Genomic DNA, 16,522 nt, shown 5'->3' on the forward strand with positions numbered 1-16,522 from the left:
AGCTGCTCTCGAACTCCAGACCTCAGTCGATCCACCCGCCTTAGCCTCCCAAAGTGTTGGGATTACAGGAGTGAGCCACTGTGCCCGACCGACCTTACTTTAAATAGCTTTAAAAATGACAGGTCTATAGCCCTAGAATCAGGAAGAGATGGCCTAAGGTTTACAGCTCTACATTTTGATTTCTGCAAAGGGGAAATGATACCTTCTAAGGTATTTGCCAATTCAGGAGGTTGCAGAAGTCCTGAAGGCCAGTGCTGGCTCACTTGTGACTGTGATGTCATTATGATTGCCTCCTAATAGGAGAGGGCTACCTATAGTCACTCAGCTTGTAAGTGGCAGAGTGGACAGAGTTCAGGTCACTGAAAAGACCCAGTTGCCTCCAGAGGGAACAGACAGGAGGAGGGGCCATGAGATGGGGCTGGAGAACAGTAAGAGGCTCCCCATGCCCAACCCTTTGGTGGAGAGCTTTCTGGGAGGACGAGTCCAGATCAGATGTAGCCCAGCTTAATGTGGCCCTGCCTGGTGGCATTGTGGCGCTTCCTATTTCCTCCTCCCTCTCTGCCCTGCGTGATGGGCACCCATGGGCTCAGCGCTGTGGCATGTGAAGTGACACAGAGCAGCATGGAGGCCTGCTCCTTCCTGGGCTCAAGGCACAGCCCGGGTGCTTCCCGAGGGGTGAAGGTGCATGACTCATCCACAGCATGAGCGTGCCTCACTTCCGCAGCTGCTGACCTGCTCGCTTGCTTGTTCTGCCTTAGGCTCTGCAGGGCTCGGGAGAAACCAGGCAGCCATTTACGGAGAGGCAAGAAGACTTGACTGGCAGCCTGGAGATCTGGGCTCCAGAGCTGAATCTGTCACTTTTCAGTTGCTTGAACTTGGTAAAGCCTCTCTGCCTGCAGTTTCAGTTTCCCCACCCCTGAAATGATGGGGTTGCTTGGGAGCCTCTCTCTTCAAAGTGTCTCAGGAACCAGTAGCAGCAGCATGGCCTGGTAGCTTGTTAGAAATGCAGTCTTGGGCCCCTCCCCAGATCTGCTGAATCTGAATCTGCACTTTTTTTTTTTTTGAGATAGGATCCCACTCTGTCACGCCAGCCAGAGTGCAGTGGTGCGATCACCGCCCACTGCAGCCTCAACTGCCCCAGGCTCAGGTGATCCTCCTGCCTCAGCCTCCCGAGTAACTGGGATTACAGGCACCTGCCACCACGCTCAGCTAATTTTTTTTTTTTTTTTTTTTCTGAGACGGAGTTTCACTTTTGTTACCCAGGCTGGAGTGCAATGGCCCGATCTCGGCTCACCGCAACCTCCGCCTCCTGGGTTCAGACAATTCTCCTGCCTCAGCCTCCTGAGTAGCTGGGATTATAGGCACGCACCACCATGCCCAGCTAATTTTTTGTGTTTTTAGTAGAGACGGGGTTTCACCATGTTGACCAGGATGGTCTTGATCTCTTGACCTTGTGATCTGCCCATCTCGGCCTCTCAAAGTGTTGGGATTACAGGCGTGAGCCGCCATGCCCAGCTGAGTTCCAGTTCTTTAATGTGGTTGCTGGGTGCTCAATGACAAATTCCAGCAAATCCTCCTCTGTGGGCCTCCCTTTTCTTCCTGCAGGCTAAAGACTAGGAAGTAACCAGCAGGGACTGCATTTAATTCGCCCCTTACTCCTATTATCACAGATTTATTGTATAGTCATTCTCCCAAGCGGCATGGCCTCTAACTGAGTCGAACAAATGCTCTACGTGGAGAACCATCATATATGTGTTTAACCTACAGACCAACAGCCCAAGTGTGTGAGAAAGGGCGATGTAAACCGTGCGGGAAACTCCCTAGAGTGAGTGTGACATGCGAGGTCGGAATCTGCGGCTCAGCCACTCTCAGCTCCTTCCGTCTCTCTTAGATGTGAACATATGCTCTGGCCAGAGTGGGATCCTATACGCTCTGGCCAGAGGGGGATCCTAGTGTTTTTTTTTTGAGATGGAATTTCACTCTTGTTACCCAGGCTGGAGTGCAATGGCGTGATCTCGGCTCACCGCAACCTCTGCCTACTGAGTTCAAGCAATTCTCCTGCCTCAGCCGCCCGAGTAGCTGGGATTACAGGTGCCCGCCACCATGCCCAGCTAATTTTTGTGTTTTTAGTAGAGACGGGGTTTCACCTTGTTGACCAGGATGGTCTCGATCTCTTGACCTTGTGATCCACCCGCCTCGGCCTCCCAAAGTGCTGGAATTATAGGCATGAGCCACTGCGCCCGGCCCGGGATCCTAGTTTTTTAAGATTCGCAGTTTTTCAGCAATTTGGCTTCTACTAAATGAAAGCCAACAGCTGCATTTGGTACCCAGCCAAAGAAAACAGAAAACGGTTCCACTTCTAGAATGAAAACAAAACAACGATGCTGGTCTCATGAAGAGAAGTCATGTGACCTCCCACACAACGTCTTCCCAAGGAATTTTTCAGACTGGTTCTGATTACACGCGACTTTTCCTTCCCTGTGAATTTTAGAGCCCCAAGGAAGAGGCTCTGGCCCCTCACAGTGTATAGTCAGCTCAGGCACAGAGACTTCCACCTAGGAAGATGAGAGGATTACAAGTGGTTGAGGAAGATTCTGAGTAGGAAAGAAATATTTCTTCTGAATTCCATAACTGCAATGTTCTTTTGTGATAGCTCATCAGGTTTCTGAGGCCAGCCCAATTCGGAGATGCTAGGCTGGTGGCAGAGCACAGAGACGCCAGAAGACTCCATGGTGTCAGGTTAACCCGTGCTCTGTGTTCTTTTTTTTTTTTCTTTTGTTGAGACACAGTCTTGTTCTGTTCCCCAGGCTGGAGTGCAGTGGTGAGATCTCAGCTCACTGCAACCTCCGCCTCCCAGGTTCAAGCAATTCTCCTGCCTCAGCCTCCCCCAAGTAGCTGGGAGAACAGGTGTGCACCACCACACCTAGCTAATTTTTGTATTTTTGGTAGAGACGGGGTCTCGTTATGTTGGCCAGGCTGGTCTCAATCTCTTGACCTCGTGATTCACCTGCCTCAGCCTCCTCCCAAAGGGTTGGGATTACAGGCGTGAGCCACTGCACCCAGCAAGGCTTGCTGTCTTTAGCACATTGTGTTCTATGTGTTCCTTCCCTGGAGGCACCTTACTGAGGGTAGAATTCCAGGATTTGCACCAGGGCCAGTTAAACAATTGCGAAGAGGATGTGCTGAAACTGTGAGTACTATTATGAAATCATGAAGACTCGTGAATATGTCCTGTTACATGAAAACAAAGACCAAATCTACTTCTTTATTTAGGTAACCACCTCATACCATGAAAGATCAGAGGCAGCTTATAAGAGACACATATACTCTAAGGGTGAAATATAAATAAAAAAATACAACATTAGACCAGGGGAAATATAAATTAGTGAGGCAGTCAGGCTCCAGTGGATGACGAAGCTGAGCATATCTATCTGGTTAGCCTATCAGGCTTGACCCTCAGAGTTGCTGTTTTTGGGCTGTACTTGACCAGACGTAACTTAAGATAAAAACAGTCCTGCCCTTAAGGTCATAAAATGAATGACACAAGGACAGCATAGCAGAGGAGTCACCGGCTTGTCAGAAAAACGTGCAGGAGGTTTCAGTTGGTTAAAAGCTCAATATGAGCCACTGCATGGCCAGGCTGTGCAAACAAGTGGGGCCCCCACTGAGGAGGAGAGAGTCCTCCCACACACAGCACTGGCTGTACATTCACGTTTGCAATCAACACGTTGGAATATGTTACCACGTGCCAACTGGACAGTATCAAAGGATAGATACAGTGGAGCCTTCCAGGAGCCCACACAGTCTGTTCAAAGAGCCGACGAGGAGAAACAGCAACAATACTTCTTGATATGTGCTCGCAGGAGATCCCATTTGGACTCCGGTGCTTGTGCTTGGTTCTCAGTGCTTTGACAATGACATCGGAACATTGATGAGAATTGCAGAGGATGAGACTTCTCTTTTGGTGTCTAAGCCCCTTGCAGAGCTGCTGTTCTAACAACTTGATAGCTACTCACGCCCTTCATAGACAGCTGGGACAGCAGCAACGATGTCAGATCTGGTGCAGGGATGCTGAGCTTGTGATGGAGCCTGGAACCTGCCAGAAGCCTGGCATCACCGCCATTCTTGGGCATCCTTGTGAATACTTTAAAAGCCTCTCCATTGCAGCTTCCTGGATGCTGTTAAAGGGTGTGCTGTAAAGAGAGCGCATCTCCTTGAATTGATTCTCCTTCATCAGATGGGACCTGTGTGGAACAAACGAACATAAAATGGATCAGTCCCCACCCCAAATATATCAATTTCAAGCCTGTGTGTGGTGAAACCAGCATAGTCTTTGGAGTTGCCAGACTTAAGTTTGAATGCTAGAGCTGCCTCTCTATGACACTGTTACTGTGGGCTGGCCCTGAAACTATGTGAGACTGTTTCCTTTGCCTGCAACATGGTCATTTGAATTTCTAACTCACAGAGTTGTAAGCACTGAATGAAATCATGAAAATAAGTGAGTGGCTTCATACATATCAAGATTCTCATCATGTCTTAGTTTCTTCTCCTTACCCTTCCTTGCAGGCAAAGCGGATGCCTACCTCTCTCTGGTCTGACTTCCGTCTCCCACCTGCACCTTGGATGTGATCACAGGTTCATCTTCGTCTGTCACTTCAGCCTCCTCTTCTCCTCTCTACTGGCTCTCTCTCCTCCACTTACCATCTTGCTCAATTCTCTGTATCCCTTTTCTAAAAATTCGCACCTTAGCACAGTTATGCCAGCAGATGACCGCCCTGCCCTCTTAATCTCATCACAAAATATTTTGAAGATGAATCTGTGCTCACTCCTCACACATCTTCAGCCACCTCATAAGTAGCATCATCTGATTTCTGTACCCACCATTTTTTTTTTTTTTTTTTTTTTTTGAGAGGAGGTTTTGCTCTTGTTGCCCAGGCTGGAGTATAATGGCATGATCTCAGCTCACGGCAACCTCCGCCTCCCAGGCTCAAGTGATTCTCCTGCCTCAGCCTCCTGAGTAGCTGAGATTATAGGCATGTACCCAGCTAATTTTTTATTTTTAGTAGAGACAGGGTTTCTCCATGTTGGTCAGGCTGGTCTCGAACTCCCGACCTCAGGTGGTCCACCTGCCTCGGTCTCCCACAGTTCTGGGATTACAGGTGTGAGTCACCGTGCCCAGTCCGATCCCCACCATTTACTGAGAAGGACACATTGCTGGATCTGTCTAACTGCCTCTCCTCAGGCTTCAGCCTTTTTTGATGGCTTTGAAGCATCTGCTGGGTAGTTCCCCTCACTCTTGATAATACATCCTTCTTTGTCCTCTTTGCCATTGGTGTAACGTCTCTTCCTTATTATTACTGGGAACTTCCATTTGGGCTCTTCCGTCTGCCTTCCTTTTCCTGTTCCCCACATACAGGCATGGCTCAGGGTTCTGCCCTGGCTCCTATAGGAAGCATACGTGGCTAGGCCAGGGGCTGGCAAATGTTTTCTGTCAAGGGCCAGGTAGTAAATGTCATAGGCTCTACAGGCCACATGGTCTCTGTTACCACTGCTCGACCCTGCCGCTATAGCATGAAACAGCCATAGATAACACGTGAGTGAATGAGTCAGGCTGTGCTCCAATGAAACTCTATCTACAGAAACAGGAGGTTGGCTGTAGTTGCTGATCCCCGGTCTTGTGGAAAGAGCATAAACATTAGGATCAGACATACCTGGTTTTACAATCTGGCTCTATCACTGCCTAGTTCCATTACACTGGGCAAGTTACTTAACCTCCATATACCTTATTATCCTTTTTTTTTTTTTTTTTTGAGATGGAGTTTCACTCTTGTTACCCAGGCTGGAGTGCAATGGCGCGATCTCGGCTCACTGCAACCTCCGCCTCCTGGGTTCAGGCAATTCTCCTGCCTCAGCCTCCTGAGTAGCTGGGATTACAGGCACGCGCCACCATGCCCAGCTAATTTTTTGTATTTTCAGTAGAGACGGGGTTTCACCATGTTGACCAGGATGGTCTCGATCTCTCGACCTCGTGATCCACCCGTCTCGGCCTCCCAAAGTGCTGGGATTACAGGCTTGAGCCACCGTGCCCGGCCTTTTTTTTTTTTTTTTTTTTTTGAGACGGAGTTTCGCTCTTGTTGCCCAGGCTGGAGTGCAATGGCGCGATCTCGGCTCACCGCAACCTCCACCTCCCGGGTTCAAGCAACTCTCCTCCTCAGCCCCCGAGTAGCTGGGATTACAGGCATGCACCACCATACCCAGTTAATTTTGTATTTTTAGTGGAGAAGGGGTTTCTCCATGTTGGTCAGGCTGGTCTGGGACTCTGCACCTCAGGTGATCCGCCCACATCAGCCTCCCAAAGTGTTGGGATTACTGGCGTGAGCCACCACACCTGGCCTCCTTATTCTTCTCTGTATGAGGGGAATAATAATGATGATGATGATGATGATGATGATACTACTACTACTACTTTCCTCATGGCTTTGTTGATGGGGTGAAATTGGGTAATGTGCAACCCTAGGGCCTGGTTCAGTGAATCTTAGTATTCTTTTCTCCTTCTTTGCTCCCTCCCTGCCTTTCTTCCTTCTTTCCTTCCTTCCCTTTCTCACTCTCCCAATCCCTTTTCTCTCCACCTGCTCACCCTCTGCAGTCTCATCCACAGGCGTCTCCAACCCTCACCTCCCTCTCCACACCTGATTTCTCTTTTGAGTTTTAAGTCTGCAGAGTCAAAGCCAATTACGTAGCTCTGCTCATACACCATTTGCATATCAAACTCTGCATGTTCAAAAGAAAATGCATCTTTTTTTTCTTACTATACTTTAAGTTCTGGGACACATGTGCAGATCATGCAGGATTGTTACACAGATATACACATGCCATGGAGGTTTGCTGCCTCCATCCCCGGTCATCTACGTTAGGTATTTCTCCTAATGTTAGCCCTCCCCAGTCCCCCCAACCCCTGCTATCCCTCCCTCTCTTAGGACCCCCACCCCCTGACAAGCCCCAGTGTGTGATGTTCCCTCCCTGTGTCCATGTGTTCTCATTGTTCAACACTCACTTATGAGTGAGAACATGTGGTGTTTGGTTTTCTGTTCTTGTGTCAGTTTGCTGAGAATGATGCTTTCCAGCTTCATCCATATCCCTGCACAGGACATGAACTCATCCTTTTTGGTGGCTGCATAGTATTCCATGGTGTACATGTGCCACATTGTCTTTATCCAGCCTATCATGGATGGGTAAAATGCATTATTTTAAACAAACTCATGCCTTCTCCTGACCTCCCTCACTCCATGCCCCGGGGGTGCTTTCTGCCATGCCACTCCTGACCTGCTGTAGAACAGGACGAGCCGTCCTCCACTCACGCAGCCTCTGCTCTTCTCCTCTCCCCTCTGTGGCCATCATTTCAGCTCGAGCCCTTTTATTACCTGCCACCTGAGCTTACTGAATGGCCTTGCTGTCTCACTGCTACTTTGCTCTCACCCATTCTGCACACGATGCTGAGTTATGCTTCCGCAGGCAAAGCTTGATCATGCCTCTCTCTGGTATGTAAAGCCATTGAAGGTTCCTTCCTCCTCACCCAGTGTCAGCATCCCCGCCAGGCATTCAAAGTCCTGCACAGTCAGCACTGAAGACCCCAGCCCAAAGGGAAATGTGCCCGCTCAGCTTTTCCTGAACACCCCAATTATTCCGTTTCTGTAGTCTTTCCTTTTGCCTGGACTGCCTCCCTACCCACCGCCCACCGCCACTGTCCCTGTGCCATCTCTGCTTGTCACATTCTTACCCATTCCTCAGGAGCCCGGCTAGAACTGCACACTGCACGATTCCCCCCAGCCAGGAGGCTCAGTGCCTCCTTTCCGCTTGGCAAGACTATGTTTTTTTTTTTTTTTTTTTTTTTTTTGAGACAGAGTCTTGCTCTGTTGCCAGGTGCCAGGCTGGAGTGCAATGGTGCGATCTCGGCTCACTGCAACCTCCGCCTCCCGGGTTCAAGCAATTCTCCTGCCTCAGCCTCCTGAGTAGCTGGGACTACAGGCACGCACCACCACGCCCAGCTAATTTTTGTATTTTTAGTAGAGACAGAGTTTCACCATGTTGGCCAAGATGTTCTTGAACTATTGACCTCATGATCCGCCTGCCTTGGCCTCCCAAAGTGCTGGGATTACAGGAAGACTATGCTTATCTCCCGCAATGCATTTTTCCATGTAGACTTTGTAAAGTATCATGCACATGCTTTATCTCTCCCTTTAGATTAAAAATCCCTGGAGAGATTAGAGAAATGTTTGCTCCTCCATGCAGCCCTGGCACCGCGTCTGCAAGGGGCCAGGAGGTGAGGGGTGAGGAAGGCTTTTTACCGGGCTCACCTTTGAGCTGACTTGGCAGCTCCAATGGCCTCCTCTGTGGGCAGTGGGGAGAGGCTGCCTGTTGGAAAAAGTTGAAGTGGAGGAACAAGTTTCATTTTCCAAGGCTCAGGGCTGTAAGCCTTCCATGCCTTTTGGCTTTGGTTGGTGTGGGAGTGGGTGTGTTTGTTTCTGTGAGTGTGTGTTTCCTGGTGTGTGTGTGGTAGGTATGAACATGTGGGGGTGTGTTTGTGTGTACATGAACAAATGTGCAGTAGTGGAGGGATGTGCGTGTATATGTGCGTATTGTTTGGGTGTGTAGTCTTGGACCCTCTATTATAAAAGGACAAGAGTTTTTATCTGACTCTGCCTGGGGACTTACCTTTATCTGCAGGAAATGACCAAGAAGTGGAAAATGGAGAAAAAAAAAAAATCTGAAAATACAGTGACCAGGTGACAAAATCAGATGGCAGTCTGTCTCTCTTGGAGCACAGCTGGGATATAAAAATAAGCCACTCACCCTGAAATTTCTTGGGGGGGCTTTGAGGCTTAGCCACCAGCCACCTTTCCCTCTGTCTCTGGGGAACCATGCAGGCTGTGGGCGGAGGGCTTGTCCTGACCAGGCATGGGACTTCCTCATCTCTGGGGCAGGGTGGGGGCAGGTTCTATCAACCTCATTTTTTTTTTTTTTTTTTTTTTTTTTTGAGATGGAGTCTTGCTCTGCTGTTCAGGCTGGAATGCAGTGGCGAAATCTTGGCTCACTGCACTGCAATCTCCGCCTCCCGGGTTCAAGCAATTCTCCTGCCTCAGCCTCCCAAGTAGCTGGGATTACAGGCACACACCACAATGCCCAGCTATCTTTTGTATTTTTTTTTAGTAGAGACAGGATTTCGGTATGTTGGCCAGGCTGGTCTCGAGCTCCTGGCCTCAAGTGATCCTCTGGCCTTGGCCACCAAAAGTGCTGGAATTACAGGTGTGAGTCACCACATCCAACCTGAACTTCATCTTAGAGAGCCTCTGAAGACTGAGCTAGGAATATTGCGTCAGCTCTGAATCCAAGGAGGCACATTCTTTCCTTTTATCCCGCTCAGAGAATGAGAGAGCTGGCGAAGCCAGTTACAATCTACCTGTAAATCGTGAATATGTCTGATGTTGACATGCAGGCTAAAGGTCATAGACGGTAGGGGAACTGAGATGAGTTGTTTTTCGAAAATTTTTGGCATCAGAAGCTTGCATTCATATAAAGCCTTACATGCCAGTTTAATGTGGAAAGCTGCTGAGAACACTGTTCTGGGTAAAATGTATGCTGTGGGGTAGGTAGGGCTGCTGGACTCCTGTCTCCTCCCTCTGCCCCTCACCACAGTCCCAACTCCCTCCCAGGGACGTCAGCAAAGAGCAGTTCGAAACCTCCCTTGAAAACCACATCTCCTGTTCCACAGGGAAGTAAAATGACTCGCCCAAGGCCATGCGGGGAGGAGGGTTGGGCAGCTTCATAAGTGAGCATCCTCCCAAACATCAGGTCTCACACACATGAATCTGTCACTCTGAGCCATCCCTGAAATGGGGCAGGGGGTGGTGGTTCAATAAAGAATACAACGCAGAACTTCTTTTTCTTTTTTTTTTGAGACAAAGTCTCACTCTGTCACAAGCTGGAGTGTAGTGGCGCAATCTCAGCTCACTGCAACCTCCACCTCCTGGGTTCAAGCGATTCTCCTGCCTCAGTCTCCCAAGTAGCTGGGACTACAGGCACGTGCCACTGTGCCCTGAGACTACAGGTGCACACCACCATGCCGATTTTTGTATTTTTAGTAGAGACAGGGTTTCACCACGTCGGCCAGGATGGTCTCAATCTCTTGACCTTGTGATCTGCCCACCTCGGCCTCCCAAAGTGCTGGGATTACAGACATGAGCCACTGCGCCCGGCCCCAATAAAGAACTTCTTGCAACTTCTGAAGGCCCTTTGAACCAGGACAAAACCCTGGCATTCTGGAGCCGCATCTAGTCTCATACCTATTGAAAAATCCTAATGCTGCGCGTTGTCATTAGGATTGATCCTAACGCTTCAAGGTTTGTCTACCTTGGAGGGAGCCCACACCCTCTGTAATGTGCTGGCTACCTGCATCGTGACTGGTGCTTGATTTAGTCATCACTTGCATCATGCTGAACAAATATTAATCCACCTAATCTGTGCAACCTCCTTCTGACGTAGCAGCTATTATTAGTACCATCTCCATTTTACATATTTGGAGCAATGGAGCATGGAGAAGTGAAGGAACTTGCCCCAAGTCATGTTGCTAGAAAGGAATAAAACTGGATTCAAGCCAGGCAGTCTGGGTATGGCCCATGCTCTTCAATGTTGGGCTGTTGAACTTCTGTTCAATGAGGAAAGGGTGTGCAGGGCACAGAGCTGCACACTGGGGACTCTGCATTGTTTGGCCACTTGTCTTGGCTCCCAAAATGGATTTCAACTGGTAATAATCATAACCATAATAACCTATACTATGGTCAGGGTCGTCTTTTGGAAACATAGATCCTATTATGTTAAGCCCTTACCTCTGCTTATCCTTCTTCAATGGATTCTTATTGTTCTTAAAGTAATGACCAAAATCCTTCAGAGGGCCCTCAAGACTGTGTCATATCTGGCCTCTTCTGACCACAGGGCCCTGACCCTCTCTGACATTTGCTCTCTGACCTTCAATTTCCCCATCATCTTTTATTTCCTGTTATTCTAGGACCTTTGCCCAAGACTTTGTCTCTCCCTGAAAGACTTTCCACTTACCTCCCACGCTTCCTTTGGTGTTCAGTCTAACATCACCTCCTCCAGGAAGCCTTCCCTGATTCCACCTTCTGGGTCAGTTTCTCTGCAGAGTATTCACGTGGGAGGACACTCCTCACCGTCCTAGCACAGAGCTGACTTTGTTATTTTACTTCTGTCAGTGTGACTCTTTAGTGAATATCTGTCTTTCTCACCCAATGGCAAACTCCCTAAAAGTAGAGCCCCCATGTCGTGTGGTTTTTTTTTTTAAATTGAGATGGGTCTCAGTGTGCTGCCCAGGCTGGAGTACAGTGGTGTAATCTCGGCTCACTGCAACCTCTGCCTCCTGGACTCCAGCAATCCTCCCGCCTCAGCCTCCTGAATAGCTGGAATTACAGGTGCGCATCACCATGTATGGGTAACTTTTCGTATTTTTGATAGAGATGGAGTTTCACCATGTTACCCTGGCTGGTCTTGAACTTTTGACCTCAAGTGATCTGCCTGTCTGGGCTTCCCAAAGGGCTGGGATTATAGGCATGAGCCACCCCACCCAGCCCGTGTGTCTCAGGTCACATCCCCAGTGTCTTGCACCGTGCCTGATGCATTCCAACGTACCAGCACGAAAATCGGGAGTCCCTTTTTGCTTTGAAGGTTCATGATGCAAAGTGTGAGTTGACCGGCACCACTGCCAATTTGAGAGACACCAAGGTACTTCAAATTTGGACTTTGGGTCAGTTAACTCATCCCAGATTATGCGTTTTGTATGCTTGACGTCTGTTAAGAACCATATCAAGGGTGGAGCCTTTCCCTGCCTTACCTCTTTTTGAACCTTACAGCAATAAGGGCCAGGATATTCTCTTCATCTTCCAGATGAGAATCCCGGGCTCAGAGTGTGCAATCTGGCCATCACCACCCAGCTAGCAAGCGTCGAGGATCAGCGTGGGACTGACTTCTTGTCTCTTTCTACATCATTTACTAGATATGGGCTTACCTTACTCTAACGAGACCTCTTCGGTTTGCTGCTCTTTTCTCTGAGTTCTGAGAGTCAGATGTAATCTCCCAGAAAAAACACAATTATTATTTCCTTCTTGCAACGCAGCAACGACCTTTGCTCTTAAATTTGCTAAGGGAGTAAGAACCTGTGTGCAGGTTGGGCCCACCTGGGGAGGAGAGTATGGCTGCCCAATGAGCCGGGGCCCTGACTTCAGTCCCCTGGGGAGAGCTGTCCATCTCTAATTCAGGGTTGTAAGGAGCAGACCTCTCTATCTTTGGGACTCTGTCTTGATGTGAAAAATCTTACAGCTATCTGCCTCTTTGGCTGCATGCAATAGACTGAGCTGTGACGTGCAACTCAGCAGACAAAATCCATGAAGCCTGAGGCTCCTGACTTCTGGGTCTTGGAGGCTGGCTGGGCACATGTCTGTGCGTGAGAGTGAGTGAGGGGGGTGGGAGCACTGCAGCGAGAGGAGGTGTGTGCACTGAGCGGGCATGGAGGGAAATAGTTCTCACCTGCCTTCACGTATCCCACCTGGGCAGTTGCAGGAGGAAGTGAGTGAGAGGGACCATTCTGGGTGGTTCTGCTCTGCTTGCTTTTACCGCAGCTCAGTTCACACCCCTTCATGCATGTGAGGGCACAAGAGCCATTGGGGAACTTTCCATCCTCTCCTGTGCTAAAGACTTTTCTCCCCAGCAGAGATTCTCCCCAACAGAGAACCCAGATGGGGTCTTTTTTCCCCTAAGATCCAAGCTAAAGGGATAACTTCCCATTCTGCCTGGCAGGCAGGATTACTTGTGGCATATCAGAGGTGGAAGGGGCTGTGGAGACTTCCTTTCCCGACTAGGTGAGGAAAAGGACCCAGAGGAGAAAACCCCTGCCCCACATCCTATCGGCTGGTCCACCCCAGCAGGATGGGAGGCCAGGGTCCCGGAATTCCTGGTTGGGGGTGCAGTGTCCAGCTGCTTGCTCATGCAGCCTCAGGAAGCCCGGTTGTGCCCCTGCTTGTCCAAGCCCCTCTGGCTACCCTGCCAGGTAGGTCTTGTGTGCACTCACCTGGTCCTGGCGGGGCTTGCTAGGTAGAAGCTGTAACATGCTGGTGCCCAAGAGCCCGAGGTTCACAGACATGTCTGCATACAGCACCTGCGTCTCTCCTCTTCCCATGGCCAAACTACAGATCCAGTTTCTCGGGGGACACCTCAATGTTGCAGGAATACCAGATGATCCAAAACAGAAGGCTGAAAGCCAGGATCAGGGCGCCTGTGTAGACAAGGAAGTCCCAGTAACTCAGGGAGGCCAAGATCCCCAGAAGCAAAAGGACCAGGCCGACTGTGTCGAGCAGGATGGCGAGGATGAGGAAAAGTGCCCAGCGCCCGGGATGGCATCTTCCCCACAGACGCCCCAGGAGCATTGCCCAGGAGGAGCCCGGCGGCACTCCTGGGGGTGATTTGCATGGGAGGGTGGCGGTCCTGCCTGCTGCTGCCTTCTCTGCCTGCTGGATGTGCTGGGTGTGAGCAAATGAGTGAGCCAGCGCGTCTTGGAGCCACAAGGAAGTACACGTTGGTTTACCTTTATGAGCACGGCAGCCAGTGGGGCAGGATATTTCTTAACTGTTTCATGGCTCAGGAATGATCTGGACCCAAACAGTCTGACATCACTGTTCATTGGGCTGATCGTCGCTGGAACCAACAATCCACGTGGCAGAGGAGTCAGGGTGCCCTTGGATAAATTGCCAAGTCAGGGGTTCTGTGATTCCGGAGGAGGGGCTGTTCTGTGCCTTGTTCTCTAACCTGGGAGCCAAGAGCCTGAGTGCCCTGTTTCTGAGACATGGCTCCTTCATCTAGTAAGGTGGGGTGGGGTGGTGAGGTCTCCATTTCTCTTCATCTGTCTGCCCTACTCTCTTCCTTGCTGGGAACGCTTTTATGTAAAGGACATAGACAAGAGTTTGTAACATCGATTGATTTTGAAGTGTTGCTGTTAAGAATGGGTCCGTGTTAGCAAGAGAAGGCTCGCCTTTTTGTAGAGTCCTCACTGTGCAGACAGAAGGATCTGAGGTTCCTAGGATAACAGACAGGAAGGAGAAGGGCAGCAAAGGGGCAGAGACGGAAAAGACAGAGTGGACAGAGGGGCTAGAGAGGGGACAACAGGGTGAGAAGGAACTTCTGGCCTCTTCCTGCAGTGGCTTCCGCGTGGCCCAAAAGGCAACACCCAGGCAGAAGTCAAGGGATGTTTCCCAAAACTGTCGCCTCCGTGTTTTCTACACGGACTCACTTTATGTAAGTTTTCTCTCTCCTAATAGATGGCACCTGTAAGCCCTTCCAGACACCGCCTGCGTCCCTTCTGTATGGAACGGAGCATCTTATCCTCGTGGCTGCTCACAGGGAGTGTGGGGGTGAACATTAAATGAGGAAAATGCAGTGGCAGCTCTTGGCTGGGCTACAGACAGCCACCCCTCTGTCCCTGATTCACAGGGGGCCTCGAACAAGGCACCAAACCTCTCTGGGCCTCAGTTTCCCCAGATAAATGAGGAAAATAATTTTCACTCTCACTTTTGCTTTCCCCAGAGGGTGAAATAAGTAGGTAGATCCAATTTCTCTTTTCTCTTTCTTTTTTTTTTTTTTTTGAGACAGAGTTTCACTCTTGTCACCCAGGCTGGAGTTGTAATGGCGTGATCTCGGCTCACTGCAACCTCTTGCCTCCCAAGTTCAAGCGATTCTCCTGCCTCAGACTCCCAAGTAGCTGGAATTACAAGTGTGTGCCACCAGGCCTGACTAATTTTTGCATTTGTAGTAGAGACGGCGTTTCGAACTCTACTTGGCCAGGCTGGTCTCGAACTCCTAACCTCCGGTGATCCTCCTGCTTCAGCCTCCCAAAGTGCTGGGATTACTGGCATGAGCCACCATGCCTAGCTTTCGTTTTCTATGTGTAAAATAAGCCAGAGTGAGAGAGAAACTTTGAGGAAATCTTTTGGGGAAGGGGAGGACCCAAACCATAACTCTTAGGATCTGAAACTCCATGAGACTTGAGCCAAAGCAGCTGAACACTCTGGAGCATCTCAAAGTGAGAAGTGCTGAGGCCAATCTCCCTCCCAGTACTTGCCTCCAGTCCCACTAGGTTCTCAGAAGGGGCCAGGTACCTACAGGAACACCTCCCATTGCTAGGGAAGGCATGACTCTTTCAATGTATTGTTCTCAGTGTTGAGCAGGAGAGAGTCTCTTGGGAAAAACTATTGATGGACAGCAGTGGCCTCTCCCTAGGGCCAGGACGAGCACTCCTGCTGTGTCTATGCAGGGCTGGGCTGATGAGTCCTGGTCTAGCCATATACAGATTCCCAGCTTTTCAGAGTCCTGTGTGTGTGGCTCTAGTCCACCGCGACCAACAATTTAGTGCTAAGATTTCTGCATGCTGGAAAATCCCTTGGTTCTGTGTCAACTGGGATGGTTGGTCAAGGTAGTCTCATCTAACGTGCTGGGTCACAGAGAAGTGGATAACAAAGAAAGCTTCCCCCTCTAACCCACTTCAGGTCAGCCTCACTCGATGCAGACATTGAAATGTCTGAGTCCTTAGGTTCTGATCTACTCAAGATTTTCAGTATAGTTGTCTCTCCGTATTTATGGGGTGTTGGCTCCAGGACCTCATGGATACCAGAATCCACGGGTGCTCAAGTTCCTTATATAGAATCTACACGCAGCTGTGTGCAGTGATGCAAGCCTGTAATCCCATAGCTTTGAGAGGCCAAGGCAGGTGGATTGCTTGAGCTCAGGGGTTTGAGACCAGCCTGGGCAAGATAGGGCTATCCTGTCTCCACAAAAAATGCAAAAATTGGCCAGGTGTGGTGGTGCATGCCTATAGTCCTAGCTATTCAGGAGGCTGAGGCAAGAGGATTGCTTGTGCCCAGGAGGTCAAGGCTGCAGCAATGAGCTGTGATTATGCCACTGCACTTCAGCATGGGAGACAGAGTGAGTGAGATCCTGACTCAAAAAAAAACACACACACACAAAAAAAAAAAACCAAAAACACCCAAACAAACAAACAAAAAACCAAAAACAAAACCCTATGCGCACCCTTCATGTGCTTTAAATTACTTCTAGATGACTTATAATACCTAATACAATGTAAATGCTATGTAAATAGTTGTTATACTGTATTTTTATTCACGTTTTTATTGTTGTATTATTATTTATATTTGTAGTTTTTCTGAATATTTTAGGTTCATGATTGGTTGAATCTGCAGTCATGGAACCCCCAGATACAGAGGGCTGACTGTATTACTATTTTTGCACGCACAGACACGCTTACATACATGTTTCCTGCTAACATACTCTGCCATATTTATGAGCAAGAGGAATAAAATTGAAACCATTTGCTACTTCAGCATCCAGAGCTAATTCGCACGAACTCCTTGGGATACATCCGGCAGAACCATAAACACGTCCTTTCTTC

General features: G+C 49.3%; 1 protein-coding gene across 1 annotated transcript; it reads right to left on the reverse strand.

The window, feature by feature from the left end:
- Positions 1-2,933: 2,933 nt before the first annotated feature.
- On the reverse strand, positions 2,934-13,616 carry TMEM238L (transmembrane protein 238 like). The gene is made up of 2 exons (XM_010340010.3): positions 13,136-13,616; positions 2,934-4,244 (listed from the first exon to the last, which is right to left on the reverse strand). Exon 1 carries the CDS (start codon positions 13,488-13,490, stop codon positions 13,251-13,253), a length of 240 nt encoding a protein of 79 aa, XP_010338312.2. The 5' UTR covers positions 13,491-13,616; the 3' UTR covers positions 2,934-4,244; positions 13,136-13,250.
- Between the last annotated feature and the right edge of the window lie 2,906 nt (positions 13,617-16,522).

This window comes from Saimiri boliviensis, chromosome 17 (genome assembly GCF_048565385.1).
Source record: "Saimiri boliviensis isolate mSaiBol1 chromosome 17, mSaiBol1.pri, whole genome shotgun sequence".
Classification (NCBI taxonomy): domain Eukaryota; kingdom Metazoa; phylum Chordata; class Mammalia; order Primates; family Cebidae; genus Saimiri; species Saimiri boliviensis.

Bases quoted from the DNA above. Each gene is read 5' to 3' on its own strand.
- TMEM238L (XM_010340010.3), bottom strand. From the start codon at position 13,490: ATGCTCCTGGGGCGTCTGTGGGGAAGATGCCATCCCGGGCGCTGGGCA.